General features: G+C 47.6%; 1 protein-coding gene across 1 annotated transcript in view; it reads left to right on the plus strand.

Moving 5' to 3' along the window:
• The first annotated feature begins 9,174 nt into the window (after window positions 1-9,174).
• KLF7 (KLF transcription factor 7) overlaps window positions 9,175-17,389 on the plus strand; it is a 93,722-nt gene continuing 85,507 nt past the window's right edge. The window contains exons 1-2 of the mRNA XM_083402722.1: window positions 9,175-9,296; window positions 9,739-9,946. Of these exons, the coding sequence (XP_083258848.1) occupies window positions 9,280-9,296; window positions 9,739-9,946 (225 nt within the window). The 5' untranslated portion in view covers window positions 9,175-9,279. The remainder of the gene's footprint in view (window positions 9,297-9,738; window positions 9,947-17,389) is intronic.

Consider the following 17,389-nt stretch of genomic DNA (forward strand, 5'->3'; position numbering starts at 1 on the left):
TATTAAATCTCTGGTATACTCAGGAGTCATCTCTTCAACAGCTTGTTATCAGGAACAGAAGAGAAGAGAAATCCCAAAGGATGCAGAGACAGTTTGGTAACAGACTCCGGCAGATTCCAGCCGTACGGCTGTATTTTTAGAATTTCCTTCATTCATGTTTAGGGCAAAACCCCAACAAGGTTGTCTGGAACCATGTTTCTCAAGGAAACTTTCTAGTCTGACAAGAAACAAAGTGACTGAGTTTGCATGTCAGGCTATGCCAAACCATGAATGTGTGAGCGTGTAGGCTTCCAAAAGAGAAGATTGTGGCCACTTGGCTTCTGTGGTCCTGCTGCTGTGAGCTAAACCATGATTTGGGCTTAGTGTGTTGTCTGAACACGACATGTCTCCTCCAGACAAACCACAAGCTGAAAGCCATAGACCAAATCTTGGCTATGGCTCGTCTAGACTCTCAAGCAAGACAAACCATGAGCCCAGGTTCGGATGACACACTGAGCCAAACCATGGCTTAACTCACAACAGCATAGTAGCAGCAGGACTGGTGGAATAAAATGGCCACAGTCTCCTTGTTGAGTGTCAATTGTTTGGGCTTAGCGTTACTTGTGAACTTGGTAAATGATACAACTTGGAAGTAGGATATAACCTGGAAGATGGCTATGCGGATGTTCATTTAGGAATGCACAACAAATATAGCCCAAATGCACATCTGAATATGTGCACTGACACTGATACAGTATTTTAGTCCTCTAGTAAAAGTAGGTACTTTTGAAGTACAATATCCAAAAAGGCACGTGTCTTTATTTTTAATTACCTACTGATGAAGAACCAAGTCGCAAAATGCAAAAGGGTAAGTATTTATAAAGGGGCGTGGGTGGCGCTGTGGGTTAAACCACAGAGCCTAGGACTTGCTGATCAGAAGGTCAGCGGTTTGAATCCCCGCGACGGGGTGAGCTCCCGTTGCTCAGTCCCAGCTCTTGCCCACCTAGCAGTTCAAAAGCACATCAAAGTGCAAGTAGATAAATAGGTACCGCTCCAGCGGGAAGGTAAACGGCATTTCTGTGTGCTGCTCTGGTTCGCCAGAAGTGGCTTAGTCATGCTGGCCACATGACCTGGAAGCTGTACGCCGGCTCCCTCGGCCAATAAAGCAAGATGAGCACCGCAAGCCCAGAGTCGGTCACGACTGCACCTAATGGTTAGGGGTCCCTTTACCTTTAAGTATTTATAATCCAATGAGATATAGACAGCCTAAGATTTGATGTGCAAAGGCAGACTTTTAGAAGGCTATAACTATGAATTCAAAAGATAGGGCGACTTCAGAATGTTCTGAGCATGTAGATGATAGCTAACTCAAACACAATTTTCAAGATATAACACACACAAAAACCACCACCACCCTTTACAGAAATATTTCAAACTTACATTCATAAGACATTGGTTTCAGTGTCCCTTATGGTAATGGCTGAAAAATGAAGTACTGCAAAGAATAGCAGTTAATTTCCATGAAAAAGGGGCTTAGGACTACAGTGTAAAAGTTATTTTTGTAAGCGACCTTCATTCTGAAGTGGTCTGCCCATAGAATCATAGAACTGTAGACTTGGAAGGAAACCCAGGGGTCATCTAGCCCAGGCACAAGATTTCATGTAGCTAACTAAGCCAAAATGCTATCCCTTAGTTGTGTCTGACTTTTTTTGCTGAAACGTGACTGTAGGTTTTAGAAAAATTTACAGACATCGTAACAGGCACCCCAAAATATTGACAAGCTTTCTTTCACCAATGGGCTTGGATGACGCCTCACGCCTGCAGTGATGTGGTATATAATATCATAATTAAAGGTAAAGGGACCCCTGACCATTAGGTCCAGTCATGACCGATTCTGGGGTTGCGGCACTCATCTCGCTTTATTGGCCAAGGGAGCCAGCGTACAGCTTCCGGGTCATGTGGCCAGCACACTAAGCCGCTTCTGGCGAACCAGAGCAGCGCACGGAAACGCAGTTTACCTTCCCGCCAGAGCGTTACCTATTTATCTACTTGCACTTTGACGTGCTTTCGAACTGTTAGGTTGGCAGTAGCAGGGACCGAGCAACGGGAGCTCACCCCGCTGCGGGGATTTGAACTTCTGATCAGCAAGTCCTAGGCTCTGTGGTTTAACCCACAGTGCCACCCATGTCCCTCTAATATCATAATTGGTGACCCCCAAATAATGCCATCACTGGTAGTACCGAGGCCCATGCAAACTTGTGTTTTCCTGAATAAGGAAGCAGATACTTTGTGATATTTCTCATCTAGATCTACACACACCCTTGAAGGTGGAACAGAATTTAACCTTACTATACAAATAAATGAATGATTGAAAAATAAGTATATAGGAGAACAGGGAAAGGAACTGCTCCATATATATTTTTGGACATAAGCAGAAGGTCAGTCATTTGACCATGGTGACCAGTTTGTGAATCTCATCCTAAATTGGAAAACTCAACTGACTTCACAAGGCCACCATGCCAGTAAGCAGCCATGTGAGTAGGGTATCAGCCCAAAGCCAAGCATTCTTCCAGGAATATCAGATGTTTGGGAACACTCTCTGAAGCAGAATGCGGAGCTAACATAAATTCTTGGCTGTACAAACTACTTTCTGCGGATTGCTACAAGGGCAGAAAGGCTTAGCGAGCAAAAGCACGTTTAAAGAGGAATACCTCAGAGACATCCCTTCAATTAAAAAGCGGAAGGTTAAAAATATGGGCCTGCAAGGATTTCCTTGCCCTAGAAAACAAGGTTTCTTGTGGGGCTCCTTTCCCTCTCCCTGTTTAACACCTCAAGTGATGAAATGATAGAAGACAAATTCCTATGGTATTTTTTTCCCTTTCCTGTTTCTTATAAGCTTGTGTGGGGGTGGTTGCTTGTATTTGTTTAAAGAGAGCAAAAGAGCTGCTGCAAGAGTGTCCAGCACATCCGTAAAATACCTCAGGGTTAAGGGGAAAGAAGATAGTTTCTCTCAATAAAAAATGTCACTTAGGGAATGTGGGGGGGGGGGGTGAGTTTCACAAGAAGGTGAGAGGTTGAGGAGGAAGCTATCAAAACAAGAGGAAATTAGAGGGACTTCAAGGACCTGAAAAAAAGGCCTTGGTTCCAGGAAAGGAAATTGTGCCTTTTATTGCACTGGACTGTTTGTGGAGATTTTAGTTGTCTGTTCAGACCAAATCGAAAGAGGTGGAATACCTTCTCCTAGAATAAATAGAGGCTTTGTTAAAGAAAGGAATACATTTCTAAGGCCCGATTCTCATTTCACTTAACAGAATTGTGCATACTTAAGACAGTAGGGATGCGGGTGATGCTGTGGTCTGAACCACTGAGCCGCTAGGGCTTGCTGATTGGAAGGTCAACAGTTCTAATCCCCTCGATGTAGTGAGCTTCAATTGCTCTGTCCCAGCTCCTGCCAACCTAGCAGTCTGAAAGCACACCAGTGCATGCAGATAAATAGGTACTGCTACGGCAGGAAGGTAAAAGGTGTTTCCATGTGCTCTGGCTTCCATCACGGTGTTCCGTTGTGCCAGAAATGGTTTAGTTATGTTGGCCACATGACCCAGAAAGCTGTCTGTGGACAAATGCTGGCTCCCTTGGCCTGAAAAGCGAGATGAGCGCCACACTCTGTAGTTGCCTTTGACTGGACTTAACCATCCTTGAGTACATTACCTTTACCTTTTTACCTGTACTTAAGAAAGTAGATGGTTATAATTAGGGACCTGTGAAAACATCCAATGACATTTCTGAAGCTCTTTTGGCATCCTTCAACATTTTGCAGATGTCTTACCCAAGAAGAAACTGAGTACCACCACCAAAAAGGCCCTCTCTTTAGCCATGAGGTCATTTGAGAAAGGCTTTTCTTTTTCTTAGTAGCTGCTCTATGTATATGGAACTCCTTTATGCTGGAGAGATTCACCAAGTGCAAAAATAAAAATTGGTCAATGAAAACAAATTGCCCAGAGCTCTTGTGGAATCTTCATGATGGTATTTGTTAAAGTATGGATGCACCTCTGTTAATCACTGCATACTCAGCAGGGCTTTCCCCCCCAAGGGGAACTTGCAAGAACTCAGTACCTGTACCTCAGGTGGGGGCCATAGCCATTCTAAGAGAACAAGGCAGAGGATGAGTTTCAGCACATCTTTTTCTAGAAAAATAGCACTGATACGGACCCAGTTAAATCAGTGGGACTTCAAATTAGATGCATTTAGGATCAGGCAACAAGGAATTATCTGGCAAACCTTAGCATCCCTTTCAGTATTCTGAAGCAAAGGTTTCACAGAATGATAAAATTAATGTGGGGTGCTTCTGCGAAGATCTAATTTGTGCCATTTTATGAGAAGTGAACAGAACTTCCATAGCGAGTTGACGTGAAGACCTAGCCATGAAGTTACATGTTTACGCTGCTTAGTCTGCATTGGTGTAGTGCAGAAATTGAAAGCTCACCTTTTAAAGAATTCAGCGGCATAACCGGCATAGATGCATCTGCTAAAATTAGCTATCTTATGCAAATTATTTTCAAATTCAATAGTAACTCTTGTAGGGAAAACGGTTCTGTTCCTCTCCCTTGTTTGCTTCCCCTTAAAAATAAACATAAGCACAAAATGTAAAGCAAAATAACACCCACAACAAAACAAAACCAGAGTGAAACCAGCAACAGAGAACGACATCGGTACAAAAATCTGAAAATCACCAAAAAAAAATTCAGACTGAAAAATCCTGAAAAATGAAAGGTCTTTGCCTGACAGCAAAAAGACCAAGAAAATAGGCATTAGGTATTCATTGCTACAAGGGACGCAGGTGGCGCTGTGGGTTAAACCACAGAGCCTAGGACTTGCCGATCAGAAGGTTGGCGGTTCGAATCCCTGCGACGGAGTGAACTCCCGTTGCTTGGTCCCTGCTCCTGCCCACCTAGCAGTTCGAAAGCACCTCAAAGTACAAGTAGATAAATAGGTACCGCTCCAGCGGGAAGGTAAACGGCGTTTCCGTGCGCTGCTCTGGTTCGCCAGAAGCAGCTTAGTCATGCTGGCCACATGACCCGGAAGCTGTACGCCGGTTCCTTCGGCCAATAAAGCGAGATGAGCGCTGCAACCCCAGAGTCGGCCATGACTGGACCTAATGGTCAGGGGTCCCTTTACCTTATTCATTGCTACTGCTTAGAGGGAAGTGAGGGGCAGACAGTGCTCGTCAACTTAGGAAGGTAGCCCACCTATGAGAAGGAAAACTCTTGACCCTAAACCTCCACTGCCTTGTGGGACATCTTTGGGGAAAGAAAGTGCTAATCAGTAAATCCTTCACATATCTGGAGTGGAGTCCGTACGACGGCTGGATGGCGTCTTACATGCCTCCCTCTGGCAACTCCTGCAGCCAAGCTGGTTCCAAATGTATCGCTCTGCTTTCCTTTGGACCACATCAGAGAGGCTGATAGCATTGTTATGCCTGGGCAGCCCAGGACCTCCATACACACTGCCCAGGCTTGTGCCAAGGGGAGGTAACTTTGGCACTAACAGTGGCGTAGCGTGGGGGTGCAGGGGGGGCCGGCCGCACCGGGCGCAACATCCATGGAATGTCAAATCACATCAACTCTGCCCATTGGCAGTCTGGCTGGGGCGCTGAAGTTCAGTGGCGTAGCGTGAGGGGTGCAGGGGGGGCCGGCTGCACCGGGCGCAACATCTGGGGGGGCACGCTCGCACTCGCAGCTCTCTGCCCCTACCTGGCTCACTCACTCTCTCTCACTGCAGTGCTGGCTGTGCGAATCCGATCCGAGCTGCCGGGTCGCCGCCCACTGTGGAGGGGAGGGTGCCAGGCGTGCGGTGCGGTGCGGAGAGAGAGCGAGGGACTATCTGGGGGAGGGACAGTGCAGCGGGGGGGGGGCGCAAATTACTTGCCTTGCTCCGGGTTAGGGGGCGCAAATTACTTGCCTTGCCCCGGGTGCTGACAACCCACGCTACGCCACTGGGCGCTAACACAACGGTTTGACTTCAGCCCTAGATGCACACTCCGTTGTCTCTCAAGACAGACGGACGCCAACAGTGGGATGTGACGGCAAGGTCAGGGCTGTGTGAACGCATGTGTGGGAATGCTGGATTGGGTCCACCACCGGTACATCTGCACAGCCCCAACTTCCCCACTCCTAATAATCAGCAGCAAAACTGTATTTGGGAAGCTTTTGCTGCTGCTCTGCTCCACGGGTCAAGTTGCTCATGTTAACAATAGCAGTTGGGCCTGAAAATATACTAGATGTCTGTGCAGGTGACAAGGTGCTAGCACAGTAAGATCAGCAGCTGAGAGTGCATCTGATCTCCAGCTCAGCCAGCTGATCCCTGGCTCAGCGGGTGCAAAGTCTGAACCCTGGCTGAACCAAATATATGTGAGTGTAACCTGTCCACTCTGGCTGAGCACACTGGCTCAGCAAAGGCTAGTGTAAATTGCCCCAGGGGTGTTCAGCACCATAATTTCACCCTCCCCCCAAAAAAGATTTCATCCTTTCTGCTGTTGCCTGGCCATTGTGCATCTTCCACAGCAGATCTAGCATCATCTTGGGGCATGGATGGTGGAGGAAAGAATGCTTGCCGACACGTGCCTTAAAATAAAAATGCTGGGGCATATTTGGAGGGGGGAGGAAATGCATTCACAATATTTCTAGGTAAAATCAGAACGAGATAAATCTCTGTTTCTCAGAAAAATGTCTTTTTGCTCAGCTCTGGAATGGGCTGGAAAAGGTAGGGGAGGTTTTTCAAAACATCCAGCCAAAATTCTGGACTGTGTGCTCCCATTATTCTAGATAAGAAGACAGTATTCCAAGCCAATCTGTTTGTATGCAAACCCTACTTTGACCAGGAGGTTATGTCTTGTTTATTTAATAAGATATAGATTTTAGACAGCATGTCTTATTAAAAGCAGACATCTGCTCTTCCTTCCTTCCCAGTGCTGTAGGGACAACTCAATACAGTACCACTCTTTCCTTGCTTGTTGACATTCAGAATGATCCTATCCCAAGTCATGAAATGCCTGCTTAACAGTGGCGTAGCGTGGGGGGTGCAGGGGGGCCCGGCCGCAACGGGCGCAACATCTGGGGGGGGGGGGCGCTCGCACTCGCAGCTCTCTGTCCCTACCTGGCTCACTCACTCTCTCTCAGTGCAGTGCTGGCTGTGCGAATCCGATCCGAGCCGCCGGGTCGCCGCCCACTGTGGAGGGGAGGGTGCCAGGCGTGCGGTGCGGAGAGAGAGCGAGGGACTATCTGGGGGAGGGACAGTGCAGCGGGGGGGGGGGCAAATTACTTGCCTTGCCCCGGGTGCTGACAACCCACGCTACGCCACTGCTGCTTAATGGAACTTCTTTTCCACTGAATATCCCAGCACTTAGCCAGATATCTGGTGCTCTCCAGATATTTGGGACTACAACTCCCACTAACAGCCTCAACCAGCCCTGCTCCCATTCTTGCAACCTCACCGTGGTTCACCCTCCCCTGCCCCATCCAAACTGAGAAGCTTGAACCCTCTGCTGGGTGCCGCAAAGACAGCACGCAGCTATTACAACTAGGATGTGCAATTTTCCTTCTCTGCATGGCTGCTGTTTATAATATACACAGGAAAGGGCAGGGCTACTGTTACAAAACACTGTACACTATGTGGCATCTACAGCGTGTGACAGCCCCTCTCTCCCATCCTCAGCAAAGGCAGAGGGGATGAGGAAACCCACACATCTGGATTCTGACCAGCCCTGGCTGGAGAGTTGAGCTACTGCCAAGCCTCAAAAACGGACAGAAAGGAGCGCATATTTGTCTGTTTGCCACTCAACAAAATCACATCGCAAATCCTTAGCTCTGTCATTTCTTCCAAGTGAAACCACCTTTACCACCACTTTGAAAAGCTTGGGGAAGATGTGGCCTAAGCGAACCATTTATGGAAAAACTCAGCCTGACATGCTCACTTAAACTGCTTTGCACGAAGAACTTGGTAGGCAACAAAATATTGCAAGTGGATGTGCTCTGGCATAAGGCCCCAGCGCTTTCAGATACCCCTAAGGGGTTATCTTCACGCAGTGTTGTCACAGATTTTAATCCTCTGCTTTCTTCTCCCTAGTCCAGTATCTGGCTCCCCGACCGCCACATGTCACAACAGAGCATTTCTGACTTTGTTTTCAGTGGCAGATAGACTTGGAACAGAGGAGGCTATACCCAGGAGTAACTCCGCGCGACAGGATGCCACGAACACCCAAACTTTTGCTAGCGCTTGCAAGGTCTGCAGACGTTGCGGGGGCCTGATCCTGTGCATGCTTACTCGGAAGCCAGTCCCCATGGAGTTCAACGGGTCTCACTCCCAATTGCGCGTATACAGGACGGCAGACACTTAAAGCGTGTTTTTGTGTGTGTGCGCGCGCGCTTTCAAATCGCCAGTCCATGCACGCATTTTGCAGCAAGTGCAATGAAGCGCCCGGAAACTTTCCCGAACGGCGTTCACCGTTCACCGAACAGCACCAACCCCCGGGATAAATACGCTTTCCTCGATCTCCACCCCCCCCCCCATTGGATTCTGCCTTCTCTTTTTTTTTTAAAGTGGGAAATGGGAAGTAGATCTGAACTTGTGCGCTCTCCCCCCCCCCCCCCCAGCCAATATCTCATTGAAAAACCGGGAGATTCCTGCTTCCTCATTTATTCCCGTTCTGGATCGGATTTTTTTCCCGCTTGGCCATGCAAAATATATTTTTTAAAAAAAAATGCTGGCTGGCTGCTGCAATGCAATGCAAAGACCCTCTGGCCACGGGAGCCCCTTTTGCAAACGGGCCGGAGCCCGAGCTCCGCGCGCAGCTTCCCGGGCGCGCTCGCGCTTGCTCTCTCCTGCAAACTCCGCCGCGCACCAGCCGCTCCGGCTCCTTTATATAGCCCTCTAAAAATAGCTCCCCTTACACTGCCTTATAAGGCGGACGTCGGATCCAGCCCTCGGCCCAATCGCCGCGGCTCTTCCGTGCCCAGCCCCGCCTCCGCCGCCTCGCTCCGGGCCCCCATTGGGCGCCAGTGACTTCATGAGCGGCCCCGGCGGCCCGCCTCCCTCTTGCCTTACATGGTCACGCGCTGCCTTAATGGACAGTTTCCTCTGAAGATCCCACGGCTGCGCGCAGGGAGGAGGGAGGGAGGGAGAGAGGGAAGTATGGGAGCGCGCCTGGCTCCCGGAGCGCGCGCGCGCGCGCAAGGCGGAAAATGCAACCTCCCCAAAATAAAGAGCAAAGATTGCATTCAGCAGCGAGCAGCAATGCAGAAATAGATGGCAGTCTCGTGTCAGTGAGTTTGCATCCCCACCCCCCCTTCCCCGCCGGTGCAAGAGCTGGAGTCAGCATCAGAGCCCCGGAAGGCAATTGCTTTTTTACTACAAGTGGAGAAGAAGTGTGTCCCCCCCCCTCCTCCTCCTCTCTGGCTGCCTGGCTGACGGCTTGCACTGTACACGTTCGGGAGCATTTATCCCTTCTCTCTTTCTCTCTCTCCCTCTCTCTCTCTCTCTGGGTCGTTGATGGGGCTCCTTCCTCCCCCCGCTTTCCTCCGCTCCTGTTCCTGCTTTGGGTCCGTCCCTGAAAGTGTGACTACAAACAGCATATGCATATATATAGCAAACAAAAGCAAAACAGAGGACAAGGACAGCTGGATTGATTGCTCTTAACGGTCCTTCTCTCCCACCCCCCTTCTCCTCCTCCTCCTCCTCTTCCCCCTTTCCCTTTTTAATGAACAGAACTAAAAGCCCACCGCAAAATTGCAAACACAAACCTAAAAGGAAAGGGTCGGGGTTTGTTGTTTTCAGCAGAAGCAGCAGCAGCAGAAGCAGCAGCAACAGCAACATGGATGTTTTGGCTAGTTATAGTATATTCCAGGAACTGCAGCTTGTCCACGACACCGGTTACTTCTCGGCTTTGCCATCCTTGGAGGAGAACTGGCAGCAGGTGAACCATTTACCTTACTCCTGTGAAATCTCTTAAATGCAGGCGCTGGTGAATCAGAGCGGCTTTTCTGATTTTGTTTCTCGTTTTCTGTGATCTTGTCGCGTCCCCCCCCCCTTTAAAAAATAATCCACACTGTCATAAATGTTATCAATAGCCATGCAGTCCTGTTGAAAGCTGCTTGCATTAAATCCTAGATCATATAGTAATCAGGGAGCACCTGAGGTCTGGTGGAAGTTGTTCTTTTGAGTGTGGTTTTTTCATATTACATTGTGGTTCTGTTAATTTTTTCAAAATAAAAAAGTTGCTTCTCCTTTCATTGCTGTTCCCTTTAAAATAAAACGGGGGGGGGGGGGCGATTGCTTTCAACCAGTGTTAACAATTAACAGCTGGTGGAAGCTGAATAGATTTTTCAGATTTTTTGCAAGGTAATTGGTGTGTTCGGGGCAAGTCAGTTCCTTTATTGGAGAGACTTGATTGCAGAAGCCAAGGCGCACACTGCGATAATTTTTTAAAAAAGAAAATCCTTTGTGTTACTTGGCTTCCATTAAAAAAGAAAGCTTGTTTTCGCTTAGAACAATGACAGTTCAAGCACACGCAGAAGAGAGTTTAGACAGCAAAGGGGTTTAGAAATACAACCAGAGATGGAAATTGGGTAATGAGGTTAAACCGAACTGATTGACAATACGGTGGAGAGATGGGGAATCCAGAGAGAGATAGCGGACTGGGTGTGAAATCTCTGATTAGCCTAAATATGTACAAAGATGGGGAGAGGAAATGACTAGAAGATCGTTCGATGCAGCTGGAAGGGTTTTTTTCATTAGGGCAAAATATTACCTAAAGTCATGCTGCTATGAGTTGCCCTGCTGGGTTTGGTTACAAGTCTAAGATTATTTAGCCATTGTACAAACTACTGTGTCTTCATTTGGGGGGGGGGGGGGAGCCTGGCCTGTGTAGTTTAGGAGATAGATGTAGTTGAAGAAGCATGTGGCTGCAAATGTAACTTGCATACTGCACTCCCCCCCCCCCATGACAGCTGTAGAGTGAGTGAGATAATGAGGTGCCGGATTTTATCTTCCAGTTGTCCAAATGATATTGATTAGCATGATTCTACCATGTACTTTTAAAGGTGTGTTTTGTGTGTGTTTAAGGAGACCGCACACGTGCTCTAGCTGTCTGCATCTATTGTTGGATATTATTGCCGTGGAATTGTTAACCACTTTGATAGTTGACCGGCATTATTGTAGGGGTTTCTCAGCCTTGAGTTTCTGCTTTCTTCCTGGCAAAATACAGCGCTGGCAGGCAACGGGGGACAGTTCAGGTCTGCTTTATTCTTAAAGGAAGAGCAGCCTTTTGTTTGCCTGCTTCCTAGGCATAGTCACTGATGAGTCACATCTGGTTTTCTCCATGTTTCTCCTTTAAGGGACTGATTCAGTTGGAGAGGCGAATAATGCCCCACTTAACAGTTCTTCCAGTTTGCTTCCAACAGCAGTGCCCTTGCTGTTGAATCAGTTGCATATTAATAACAGTCTAGACAGTTCAATGCGAGATAATCTGTTGACATAGCCAGCATGCCTCAGGCAGATACTGTATGCTACACTTTGTGAGGTTGTCCTAGCGCACTGAAAGGAAGCTGACTCTCTTCTGCCACACGACTGCCAAATGCTACATTTAAAGGAGCAAGGCTTGTTCTTTGTATTTTAAGATCTCAGGTGTTTGACCTACATCTTTGTTTTATAATCACACGAACCTTTCACTCAAACCATTTTTGTTCCTTACATGAGCTCATCACGCTGTATCGTATTCTTTTGAGTTTTCCAAGTGCCCCATGTACATTATCTCATTAAACGTCACGGAAAGAAACAGAACCCGAGAGGCAGGGCCAGTGCACAATATGGGGTGTCTTGGGAGGGAGGCAAGTTAGAGAATAGTGGCTCCTCTAAAGCCTCAATAAAGCTGAAGAGAGATTCGAATTCAGGACACCACATTTCATGCCATTGAACATGTAGTCCCAGGCACGTCTACTTAGAAGTAAGTTGCATTGAATTCAGTGAGGTGTTCTCCCAGGTAAGTGGGTACTGGATTGCAGCCAAAGGCACTAAAAATAAAAAATAGGATGGGTACAGATAGGATGGGTATAGTGATTCAGCTGCACAGAAATAATTTGTAGACATTGGTGCCATGGTGGCAGGATTTGGGGAATGGGGTGGCAGATGTCCAGTGGCCCATTCAGCAGCCTGGGCCCCAATGCAGCAGGTCAGGCTTATTGTCACATTTTGCAGTAAGTGAGCATTGTCATCTAAAGAAGAGGGAGACATGAGAGAAGCATGTCCACAGCCTGAGATCACCAAATGGACCCATTCTTGTCTAGGCACGTGCTTTGCTTTCTCACTTTCCCCCAGGCACCATGATTTCCAGACATGTGTCCACAAAAATCACGACAAACAAGTTTCTAAGGTTTTTTTAACAGAGCAGGGCTATCGGCCATCAGCGACTCACTGCAAATTATGGGCTCTTAGCTAAGATCTCTTAGTAGGGTGACTTGTATGAATCTGTTCTTCTGTGGGGGGGGGGTTGGTGGGTGGAGAGCTTGAATGTTATTGTTCTGTATAATACCAGTAAAAGATAAATAAACAGTTTGAAAAAGATAATTATAGCTTTGTTTTTAAAGGGAGCGCCGCCATGGAATCCTCATACGCTTATGAAAACTGGGTTTTGGGGGGTTGGAGTGCAGCCAAATTGCCACAGTTGCTTTCAGTTTTACTGAAATTTATTCTAGGACAACCGTTATTCATTTTATATCTCTGTGCTTCTGGCCCACCCTTTCTGCCCAGTTAGGGCAGCTAACAATGCAGTAGAAAACCCCAACATTCAATAAAACTACCTTGGTAGGAGGTGGCAGAGGGGGCGAAGGAGAGAAGCAGGTGGGGGCGTGTCTCTGATTCCTTTTCCCTTCCTGCTGTCCTCAGCATGGCCAGATCTCAGCAGCATTTGAGGATGGTCCTCCAGGGATTAGAATGACAGCATTCATCCTCTACCACTCTATTCAGAAGTGAGCCCTATGGAGTCCCAGGTATATGGGTCTAGGATTGCAGTTCAAGTGATGTTTGCAATTGATTCCAGACATGGATTCCCAAAGCGCAACTCTTTCAAAAAAAATCCCCCACCATCCTTAGTTTGGTCCACTTCTTCCATCTTGGAGTTCCTAAATGGTGGAAGGTTACAGTTCTGTTATTGAAGGGCTGTGGTTTTTTATTCAGCTGTACGAAGCTTCTTGCTAAAATGAAATCTTCAACCTTCAGCAGGTAATAGAATGAGGGAAGACTCTGGTTTGAACCTTGAGGTCTTAAAATCAAAAGAAGAGCGTGGATCAGGCCAGAGGCCCATCTGAACCAGCATCCAGCTGATAGGCAGTTCTTAGGCAAGCCACAGCTTCTGTCTGCAACATAGACATGGAAACATGAAGTCCAATTACAGAGATGTTGTAAGCATGACTGAGAGAGTGTGCATGAAATTGCTTCTAGACTACCCAGGAAAAGCACTGTGTAAATACTAAAGGCACACTCTTGGCAAAGGTGAAGTTGAGGACTTGCTTAAATCTCTCCCACTGAAATCCATGGGACTTCAAAATACTTACATCTGTGTAAGTTGCATTCAATAAAATATGCTTAGAGGTGCAGCTTTTGTGCCCCAGTAGACATTTGGTTGTGATTGACAGCTGTGGAGAACTGTATCTTTCTTCTGCCTCTCTGCTTGCCTGCCTACTGCTTTGCAACAACTTTGTGAATACAGAACAGAAAAAGTTGCATGTAGTGTAGCTGTCATGTGTCATAACCTAAAACCCCTATAGTACTGTGTCTGCAGCAATAACCCAAGACAGTTGCTAAATAATCGCTGGCTGTCACCCATCCTCCTTTCTCTCACACACACACACACACACACACACTGCCGTTCCCTGTAGCTGAAGGAAGAGGAAGTTCTTAGGTCTCTGCTTCTGAGAATGTACAGTAGTTGCATGGAAAGTTACAATGAGGCAATTTCTGAATGACTTGTTAAATGTGGAGCAGGCAGACTCCTTTCGGTGGAAGAGAATTGATGTCCCTTGCACGCTGGTTTTAAGCCAAATTACTTTGGCAGGGGCTGTTGGTGCATACCTGATAGCAAAAGGTGCGACATAGATTGGACTGATGGCTTTATTTCAGCAGGATTCGGCCGAGCAGAATTCCTTATGGAGCGGAATGAAAAATGTGAATTCTTAGCCCTTGCAGAGTGAGCAAGTTTGGGGGTTTTGTTGTCGGAAGGATCATTTCGGCTGTTTCCAAATGCTCAAGGAGCCAGAGTAAGAGATTAGAGTAGCCCCTCGGACTTTGGCTGGGAAGAGCTAAGTTTAAATAGAATCCTAGAGTTGGAAGAGACCACAAGGGCCATCGAGTCCAACCCCCTGCCAAGCAGGAAACACCATCAGAGCACTCCTGACATATGGTTGTCAAGCCTCTGCTTAAAGACCTCCAAAGAAGGAGACTCCACCACACTCCTTGGCAGCAAATTCCACTGTCAAACAGCTCTTACTGTCAGGAAGTTCTTCCTAATGTTTAGGTGGAATCTTCTTTCTTGTAGTTTGGATCCATTGCTCCGTGTCCGCTTCTCTGGAGCAGCAGAAAACAACCTTTCTCCCTCCTCTATGTGACATCCGTTTATATATTTGAACATGGCTATCATATCACCCCTTAACCTCCTCTTCTCCAGGCTAAACTTGCCCAGCTCCCTTAGCCGTTCCTCATAAGGCATCGTTTCCAGGCCTTTGACCATTTTGGTTGCCCTCCTCTGGACACATTCCAGTTTGTCAGTGTCCTTCTTGAACTGTGGTGCCCAGAACTGGACACAGTCCTCCAGGTGAGGTCTGACCAGAGCAGAATACAGTGGCACTATTACTTCCCTTGATCTAGATGCTATACTCCTATGGATGCAGCCCAGAATTGCATTGGCTTTTTTAGCTGCTTTTTAGAGCTTTGCTGGTTCAGGTTGAAAGGCCCGTCTAGTCCAGCCTCCTGTTCTTACAGCAGCCTGGACGGAGACCTCTGGGAAGCCCACAATCTAGATTCTAGACCCAAGCCCAATAGTTCTCAAGTCTCTCCTCTTGGTTGCTCTGAGCAGGTCATATTGTCTCCTCGCCCACCCCACCCCCCGCCACCTTAGTCTGTCTGTCCTCAGATTTGTTGAAAAGAGCCAGCATCCTTGTTCGTGCAGATGTTCCCAAGGGAGATTGTCAAAGTCTTGTGCAAGACTGAAGCATCTCATTGCAACAGAAACAAGAGTGGGGCAAAGAGCAAATGGCTGTGCTGGGCAGGATACTCGGCTCAAATGTTATCTCTTGAATGAAATTAAATATAGACTTCTAAGATCTTGAATGAACCTACGTAGAAGAATATTTCACGGACAGGAAACAGCTGGTTATCTGCAGCTATCCTGTGGCTGTGTGTTCTGTTGGGCTCTCCACATGCCTCGATCATGCTTTTTAAAATTGGTTGGTGGGTTCAGAAAGCAAGCTTGGAATGTTTATAAAAGAGCGTGTGTGTATGTGTGAACTTTTGGCTGGAGTGTGAGATTGTTGCCTGTGATGTGGAATAATATGTTGGGTGCAGCTTGCAATTTGTTCATTTAAATTCCTTATTTGCTCCAACTCCTGGTCTCAGCGCAGATCTTTAATAGCTCCGTGATGTGGGTGAGACTCATAGCACAACACCTGAAAATTGGTTGCATTGGTTATATCATTGATCTGCTATCTGTTTAATGATCAGCTCATCTCCCACTAGCAAGCCCCTCGACTTTAATTTTAATGACACGTGTGCATCCTATGTCTACAGACACTTATTGGTGTTTAGGATCCTTGCTCATAGAATCATAGGATTGGAAGGGACCCTGAGGATCCTCTAGATCCCTTCCAATCCCATTCACCCTCTGCTTAAGAACCTCCAGTGATGGAGAACCCACCACCTTTTAAGGGAGTCCCTTCCACTGTTTTACTGTCAGAAAGTCCTTCCTGATGTTTAGTTGGAACCTCCTGCCTTGCAACTTGAAGCCATTGGTTCGGGTTCTGCCCTCCAGAGCAGGAGAAAACAAGCTTGCTCCATCTTCCATACGACAGCCCTTTAGAGACTTGAAGATGGCTATCGTATCTCCTCTCAAGGATGTTTAAAACAATACCGTTCTTCCTGTTCTGCACTGTTATGTTTGGTATGTTCTGAAAGGGTGGGAAGAGGATCTCTTGTGATAATGGAATTTCACAAACACAAGAGATGGCTTTTGCACAGCAGCCTTCCCTCCCTCCCCTTTCAGGCATGCAAAGGATAACCAGATATAACCTGCATGCTACACATGGGAACATGCTGTTTCTCTGCTCCTTGACACTTTGGTGAGTGGCACTTGGTCATGCTTACTCCAATGGGCAGCAGCTGTAAGGTCTTTCCCTGTCCCTGCTACCTGAGAGCCTTTCCAGCTGGTGAGGCCAGGGATTGATCCCGGAACCTTTTCACATTCAAAGTGTGTGATCTGTCACTGAGCCAGGTTCATACCTGGCTAAGGGAGCTGGGCATGTTTAGCCTGGAGAAGAGGAGGTTAAGGGGTGATATGATAGCCATGTTCAAATATATAAAAGGATGTCACATGGAGAAGGGAGAAAGGTTGTTTTCTGCTGCTCCAGAGAAGCGGACACGGAGCAATGGATCCAAACTACAAGAAAGAAGATTCCACCTAAACATTAGGAAGAACTTCCTGACAGTAAGAGCTGTTCGACAGTGGAATTTGCTGCCAAGGAGTGTGGTGGAGTCTCCTTCTTTGGAGGTCTTTAAGCAGAGGCTTGACAACCATATGTCAGGAGTGCTCTGATGGTGTTTCCTGCTTGGCAGGGGGTTGGACTCGATGGCCCTTGTGGTCTCTTCCAGCTCTATGATTCTATGATTCTATACGATGGGGCATCAGTGCTCTGTGTCCCTCACCAGGCTGAGCAGGAACAGAATAAATCATGCAAAACAATCCCAATATATGCTCATTTGCTGCCTGCATATTTTACACAGGTTAAAGGTAAAGGTACCCCTGCCCGTACGGGCCAGTCTTGACAGACTCTAGGGTTGTGCGCCCATCTCACTCAAGAGGCCGGGGGCCAGCGCTGCCCGGAGACACTTCCGGGTCACGTGGCCAGCGTGACATCGCTGCTCTGGCGAGCCAGAGCCGCACACGGAAACGCCATTTACCTTCCCGCTAGTAAGCGGTCCCTATTTATCTACTTGCCCCCCGGGGGTGCTTTCGAACTGCTAGGTTGGCAGGCGCTGGGACCGAGCAACGGGAGCGCACCCCGCCGCGGGGATTCGAACCGCCGACCTTTCGATTGGCAAGCCCTAGGCGCTGAGGCTTTTAACCACAGCGCCACCCGCGTCCCTTTACACAGGT

This window comes from Podarcis tiliguerta (genome assembly GCF_965153285.1).
Source record: "Podarcis tiliguerta genome assembly, chromosome: 1".
NCBI lineage: Eukaryota > Metazoa > Chordata > Lepidosauria > Squamata > Lacertidae > Podarcis > Podarcis tiliguerta.